The sequence below is a fragment of the Triticum dicoccoides genome, chromosome 2B (assembly GCF_002162155.2).
Source record: "Triticum dicoccoides isolate Atlit2015 ecotype Zavitan chromosome 2B, WEW_v2.0, whole genome shotgun sequence".
Taxonomy (NCBI): Eukaryota; Viridiplantae; Streptophyta; class Magnoliopsida; order Poales; family Poaceae; genus Triticum; species Triticum dicoccoides.
In genome coordinates this window covers 677,745,175-677,752,209 of record NC_041383.1, presented here as the reverse complement: position 1 = coordinate 677,752,209, position 7,035 = coordinate 677,745,175, and the positions used below count along the sequence as shown (strand labels likewise).

General features: G+C 52.0%; 1 protein-coding gene and 1 long non-coding RNA gene across 3 annotated transcripts; one reads left to right on the top strand and one right to left on the bottom strand.

Moving 5' to 3' along the window:
* Positions 1–202: 202 nt before the first annotated feature.
* On the top strand, positions 203–1,361 carry LOC119368293. Of its 2 annotated transcripts, none has more exons than XR_005176593.1 (3): positions 203–450; positions 574–758; positions 848–1,361. It is a non-coding gene; the product is annotated as an uncharacterized LOC119368293 (long non-coding RNA). The 2 variants fall into 2 exon arrangements; XR_005176592.1 differs by having other exon boundaries at positions 203–478.
* A 766-nt stretch (positions 1,362–2,127) lies between these two features.
* LOC119368292 (transcription factor MYB93-like) lies at positions 2,128–3,198 on the bottom strand. Its single transcript, XM_037633590.1, has 2 exons — positions 2,927–3,198; positions 2,128–2,776 (listed from the first exon to the last, which is right to left on the bottom strand). Exons 1-2 carry the CDS (start codon positions 3,196–3,198, stop codon positions 2,128–2,130), a joined length of 921 nt encoding a protein of 306 aa, XP_037489487.1.
* Between the last annotated feature and the right edge of the window lie 3,837 nt (positions 3,199–7,035).

The following is a 7,035-nucleotide window of genomic DNA, read 5'->3' as shown; positions in this document are numbered from 1 at the left end:
ATATCCAAGTCAGCAATCCTGCCACATCAGCAAGCAAACACACTCAAACAGTCACGTTTCATTATGATTCTTACAAGCGAATATGTTCCGGTCAGAGTTTTAGTGAAAAAACTGGGACATACTTTCGGTCTGTTTGGTTCAGTTCATGTCTACCTTCCGCCTCCCTTCAACATTAATTTTCAATCAGTCCGCCTCCCTTCCCTTCCACTTCCCCTTCCACCTTTAATTCCCAATCAGTCCTGCCTCCCCAACGCTTTATCTTCTGAGATCTCTTATCTTCTTGGTGCGCCTAACAGATCTGTCACCGGTGTGACCTCCTAAGCTCACCAGTCCACAATGGTTGTGGGGGAGAGAGAAGACAGAGGAGCATGGCCGTCCATGGCAGAGTGTGCCCGAGAAGGGAGTGTTTTTTGAGGGGGTCGAGCCAGAGAGAGGTGGCAAATAGATTCGGTGAGGCTTAACTTTCAATCTCCACCGGGTCAGAACATCTGCAAAATTTCCGTTCGATTTTATCATATTTTGCTGGCCAACAACATTGTCAAGCTTTTGGTCTAATAGAGGAGCCTACTGCAGGTCGACGGCGGGGAGACGTGCTGAGGCGGCGAGGTAGCAAGCCTCCAAATTGCCAGCGGAGCGACGCGCTACTTCATCCTGGCAGCGCATAGAGACGACAGGCCGCCTGGATGGAACGAAGGTAGGAGGTAGCTGGTAGCGAGTTCTATCAGAGAAGCACTCATGCGATTATTCTCATTCTTCAGGTAAGTCATGGAAAAAAAATCAGACGGGTCTTTTTCTTCTCAAGTCAGACCCCTCTCTAAGCCTGTCACATGTCATCACCAATATTCAGGCAATATGAGTCTTCTTCTTCAATATTCAGGCAATATGGGCCGTCTTCTTCTCCAAACCATCTTCCCCGAATCGAGCTGATTCCTGATAAACTATCTTGCAAGATGGTGGAACGAATTTGAAGTCTTTATTTATTGTCGACACCCATCAGCCATCGTCTGCAGGTGTCGTCCGTGTTTGCCGGGACAGGTCTGCAGCCCTAGATGTCTCCTCCCCTCTCCAAGTCTCCATACCAGGTTCTCCCTGCAGCCTCTTCGTCGCAGAGTCTGTTTTGATTCTGCCCCACCATCCTGTTTTTGCAGTCTGGTTCTTAAATTCAGAGATTTAAAATTTTAAAAATTGTTGTACGTAGAACTACATCAGTTGTCTGTCTTGGAAAATTCATGTATTGGCTGATGCAAAGCTTGAATTATATATATTGTGTTCTAGATACTAAAGCTTGATACGATTTGACTATTGTATTGAGGTTTTGCACTTAAACTGTACATTATTTTAGAGAAAGATGAATGGTTGTATCTCCAGCATGCTGGATGATAGCTTACTAAGTTGGATATTTAACCTCTGTGGTCATGTTAACTGAATATTGAACTATTTGTTTGAATTATTATTTCACATAATACTGTTTGCTGTTCCATCACTTGGCGGTATGATCTGTTTGGTGATCCATCAAGTTTGCAAGTTGCCTACTGTACTTCAGGGATAACATTTAGTTATTGCCAAAATGAACATATGCATGTGCAGAATATCAACGAATGCAACATGCTCATTTTATTGTTATGTATTGGAAGAAGTATGTAAGCGTGGTGTATGTAAATGTGTTGTGAATTTTAACAACTCATGGTTTTTTAGGACCTGAAAATTTATTATCATGTTTCTGAATCATCAAGTGATGCACTAATAATGCATATGACGCTTCCACTTTAGTACATTATATAACATGTATAAAATATAGTTGACATTTTTTTCTTTGCAAATTATTTACTCAAAATTCCCGCTGCAACGCGCGGGGAATTTTCTAGTTATATCTAATAAACGCCACCGTTATTGCGACCAAAGTGTTTTAGTTATCTAGAATCTCATTTTACTTAAATGGTCCTCGCGTTCGTGCTGAGTGGCAACATGTTAACTGATAAGGAAATGGTAGCACGAGCCACATCAAATCAGCAATTGATAACCTTCAACTTCACCGAAAAGATCTATTGAAAGAACCACAATGAACACACAAACAAATCAAATGTATGATGGATCTAACACTATACAAAATTGTCATACACAAGACATCTATAAACGGTAGCTTTCTTCCAGTGTGTCCTTCCAGAAAGAGTCACCCTCTAGAGAGCACAGCCCGGGCAGCTCCATCATGGGCTCCAGCAAGCCGGCAAACTCCCGTGCTGGGGACCAGACACCCGCGGGTGCAAGATCATATGAAGCGGCAGTGTTGCAGAGCTGATCAGCCGGTTCAGCTGCTGCAAAGGAGCTCGTTCCCGGAGATGTATCATTGGTCAGCTGCTGCTGCACCACGTGCTGCTCTACAAAATTGGAGGTGTTGCAGAGGTAACTCGGCTGCAGGTAGTTCATCTGGTTCGGAACGATGCTGCTGCTTGACTTGAGCACTGTGTTTGCTGCAGCCAGGTTGGCTATGAGGCCGGTGGTGCTGTTGTTAGAGCCGATGGCCTGGAACAGCTGCTGCAGAAGCTGCGCCTGCATGAGGGCGCCAGTGCTCAGGCCTCCAAGGCTCGCGGCCGCCGCCGCCCAGAGGAGCGCGGCGGCGGCACCGTTGACGTGTTGGTTGGTCTGGTCGCGCGGCAGCTGCTGGTGCGTCACTGGGTCGACGCCCATGCGCAGGAGCTTCTTGCGGATATGCGTGTTCCAGTAGTTTTTGATCTCGTTGTCCGTCCGGCCCTCCAGGTGCGTCGCGATCGTCGACCACCTAATAATGCCCAACAGAAATTTATCCATGTCAGTGTCAAACTCAAAGACTATGGCAAAAGGTCCACGAGGAAATTGACAGTCCATGCATGGGGAATGGCGGCTAAGCTCTGTGTGTGTGGAGTAGTTGGACTTGACGTGAACTACGTACTTGTTGCCGAGGCCGGCGTGGAGGGTGATGATGAGGCGCTCCTCGTCGTCGGTGAAGTTGCCGCGCTTGATGTCGGGGCGGAGGTAGTTGGTCCACCGGAGGCGGCAACTCTTGCCGCAGCGGTTCAGCCCGGCGGCTTTGGGAAGGCCGCGCCATCTGCCGACGTTCCCGCCGCGCTTCTGGATGTGCTCCACCAAAGTTTTGTCCTCCTCCTCCGTCCACGGCCCTTTCTTCACGCCGGCGTCGTGGCTGCAGCACGGAGACCTCCCCATCAGATCGATTTCCTCGATACAAGCTCTGCTAGCTGGTTACCTAGGATCGACTACTGGTGGCTGTGATGGATGTAGTGGACAGAAGTCAGAACGCAGAATCTATGTTCGTGTACTCTTTCGTTGGCCAGGTATATATAGAGAACACAACCATTCAGTAGTCGTAGCCCATGACAGATTGACAGAGCACGCACGAGAGGTGCCGCGGAAGCTGAGAATTTTCCTTCCATTCTGCTGCTCTCATGTCGTGGCCACTAGTACTGAACCCTTTGTGTATGTCGGATATACTCTTTAGAAAAAGTCGTGCGTAAGACTAGATATATTCTGCACGCTGCACTTCACACATGATGGGAATGCATGTCGCAAGGCAAGGTAACAAGGAGGAATAAAGTGATCACTCTCAACAAGTGGCAGGCTGCAGCATAGAAAATGTGTTATGAGGTCACTCCGTGTAGTGTAGCACCTGTAATTTTGGAGTAGATCCTTAATTTTGGAGTAGGCACCTTCCTCGGTTCCTTCCTTGGAGTGCTGATCGACACAGTGATCTCGCTGCTGAATAATGTTCCAAATTACGTCCATGTTTTGGTCTCTCCATGCAAGAAAATAATAGCCTACGATTATCATCCTACTACTATACTATTGTATTTTCTTAACTAATCCTGCTGGCTGCTTGGCTGTGGTTTCGCCAGATGATTTGGGTCGTGAATTCGGTGAAGAATCGGATTAGAATACTCGTGGAAAACCGGTGCCAAAAGTTAGGCCTGCGTTCGATGAAACATGACCGATGTTTTTGGACTATGAACACACGGCACCATGGCTCTTGTAGCTCCTGTGCTGCTTTTGGATACGCAAGAGCTTAGCGTATTGATTCATTAAGGGCATCTCCAACGCCGACCTGCAAATTCCTCTTGTATACGGGAGAGAGTAATTCATGCAAAGTATCCGTCTGGGAGGATAAAAGGTAGGTGGAGACTATGCATGTGGTGAAATATTTATTGGTTGGGAGGAGAGAGAGAAGAGGGAAACCATGCATGAGCGGATGGGAAGAAGAGAGAGAAGAGAGGGACCATACATGTGATTGGTCAATTACATGTCCGGACTCCGGCAAAGCTCTCCATGTTTTCTTCAAAATACCGGAATTTGGACGTCTGGATAGTTTCGCGGACTGATACAGGTCCTCATTGGATTGCGAAAGTGAACAAATGCGTCCGGTCAGACATATGTCTGTGTTTTTTGGGGGTAAAGAGATGCCCTAAGAATGGAGCAACGTTTACAATATCAGTTTTGCTAGAACTCATCTAGATGAGATATAATTTGGTCTCATTCACCTTTTATAGCCATTTGATATGATGCTATAAGATACGTGTATGCTGACGTGAGTTGTATCTGTTCTTGTTTTCAAAGTAAATGAGACCAAATAATATCTCATCTAGATGAGTTCTAGATACTCCCTTGCAATATTTCAAATCCGGTTACAGAGGATGCTTCTGAATGTGAGTGCTCGTGACCATATTGCCGAGTGTTCTCTCGTTGTCAAATTTTCCACGGGACCCGAGACCGTGGCTCACCGGCCATTTCTTCCCGTGGAAACCCACACGTTGCCTTCCCGTTCAGACCGCCACCTAATCCACTAGAAGAGCCCATGAAGGAGAGCCTGCATCTGCCCGCCTAGCAACTAAGCTAGGCTGAGTAGGCGAGTAGCCGAGCCGTGCACACATGCCCGGCCATGGCGGCGTCTAGTCATCTGCCACGGTCAGTCTTTGTTCATTGGTGCCAAAATCTGTCTACCTTATGACTGTTCAACCCGAACCCACCCCCCTCTCTCTCTGTCTTTTAGGACTAGCTCAACGTAGTAGCACGGGGTGAAACGAGTCTCGTGCAGGTACTCGTTGATTGACGGCTGCCGGCTCGACGCCGCCATGGTTAGGGGATTGGCGGGTACTTAGCCACGACACCGTACATCAAGCGGAGAGCAGCAATGGGTTGTGCGTGAGGGGAATGACCAGGGGAAGGTGAGGTAGAGAGCCATGTCGGAACGGAAGAAGACACATCTCGCATGTTGCAATATCTCGAAAAATAGGCTTTCGCCCCGCTATATAGATATAGCAACCACACGATACAACTGATAGACCGATGCTGGGGCAAACAGCACAAGCAAGCCCAAAAGAAATAACAGAGAAAGAAAAAGAAACTAATGACAACAGAGTCGGGTCGACAAAAACGATGGTGACCCGCAACCGCTGCGTCCGCCGGAGAATTTCCACCACGCTCCTAGCACTTCGGACCGCCGCATACCAAGCAACACCTTCAGGAAGGAACGTGACGATGCCGACGCTGTTGCCCGGACTGGTCCTAGGGTTTCCCCCGGTACACGGAGGGGCGTGTGGAAGAGGTAAGCCCGGCGCCCTTCAGGAAGGACCGGTGGCGCCCGCGGGCGTCACCGCGTCGGTGCCGGCCAAGCCGACAGGGATTTCTCCCGTCCGCCACACATCCACATCCCCGGCCGCTCCGTCGCACTCCACCAATCTTGCCGCCCACCAACATGCGCCACCACGGTCTTTAGATCACCACCGCCGTCTCACCATGGAAAGAGAAGCGAGACCGACGGATCTGAGAGGGGACAGCAGGGAACAAGGAGCGGCAAAAATCAGCAGCCACGCGGGAGGGGACAACCTCCACCGCCCTTGGCGGTCACCGGCCGGACGCAGCAATAGGAGCACACCAGGCCCACGGCCCGGCCGAGCCAAAAAGGACTCGTGAAGCTCCCGTCACCACGCTGCAGTTAGCGCGCCACCGTCTTCGCAACCCCCCGCACGAGCCGCACCTCCGTCCGTCGAAGCCGTCACACACGACCAAGCGGCGAAGCGAAACCGACAAGGCCGAGAGGAGACAACCGGGAACGATGAGCGGCAAAATCGGCAGCCACACGGGAGGGGACGACCTCCACGGCCCATGGCGGTCACCGACCGGACGCAATAAGGAGAGCACACCTGGCCCACGGCCCGGCCGAGCCAGATAGGGCTCGTGAAGCTCTGCCGCGCTGCAGTGCGCGTGCCTCCGTCTCCGCAACCCCCCCGCACGAGACGCTCCTCCGTCCGTCGGTGCCGCCGGCCAGGCCCGCCCAGACCCAGATGGGGCACAAAAGGGGCCAGATCTGGCCAGAAGGGCGCCGCCACCTGTCGCCGCGCCAGTCCACAGCCAAGAGGCTGTGCCGCCGCCTCCTCACCATCCGGCACAACGCCGCCGCCGAAACCACCGTTGCCCGAGGAACACCATCGCACACCCGCGATGGGGAAGGAAGATCACCTGCAGCACCACCGGAGGACCGAAGCCGGGCCCCGCCACCATCACGGGGCACAGCCGCCGCGGGCCAAGCCCCCATCCACCGCCGCAGCACCGCAGCGCGCCGCCGGCCGTAGAAGGAGCCGCCTCGCCGCCGGACCCTGTGCACGCCCGACGCCACCGCCCAGGGAGGGAGCCCCGCGCCCACCAGCACCAAGACGTGGAGGAGAGATCCCCCGCCGCCAGCCACCGCGAGGGGCTTCGCCCTGGCGGTCCCGGCCAGCGGCAGAGGGGGGAGGAGGAAGGAGAGGGCGCCCGCGGCGGGATCTGGCGCCGCCGCTCGAGCCGCCCGCGGGGGGGACGGCGCGGGTGCAGGGGGGATTTTTTCGAGATTGACACAAGGGATCTCCCATGTTGCAATATCTCGTCTGTTGGAGCATCTCCAACAGCTGCCCTACTTTAAGGCAGCAAAATTTGCTCGGAGTAAAATATAGGGCACAACAAAATCCGCGTCTCCAACGGCTACCCTAAACTCGAACCCTTATTACAAGTGTTAGA

Excerpts from the sequence above, each read along its gene's own strand:
- LOC119368292 (XM_037633590.1), bottom strand. The coding sequence starts at position 3,198 with ATGGGGAGGTCTCCGTGCTGCAGCCACGACGCCGGCGTGAAGAAAGGG. Across the intron at positions 2,777-2,926 it reads CACGCCGGCCTCGGCAACAA|GTGGTCGACGATCGCGACGC; the intron begins GTACGTAGTTCA and ends GGGCATTATTAG.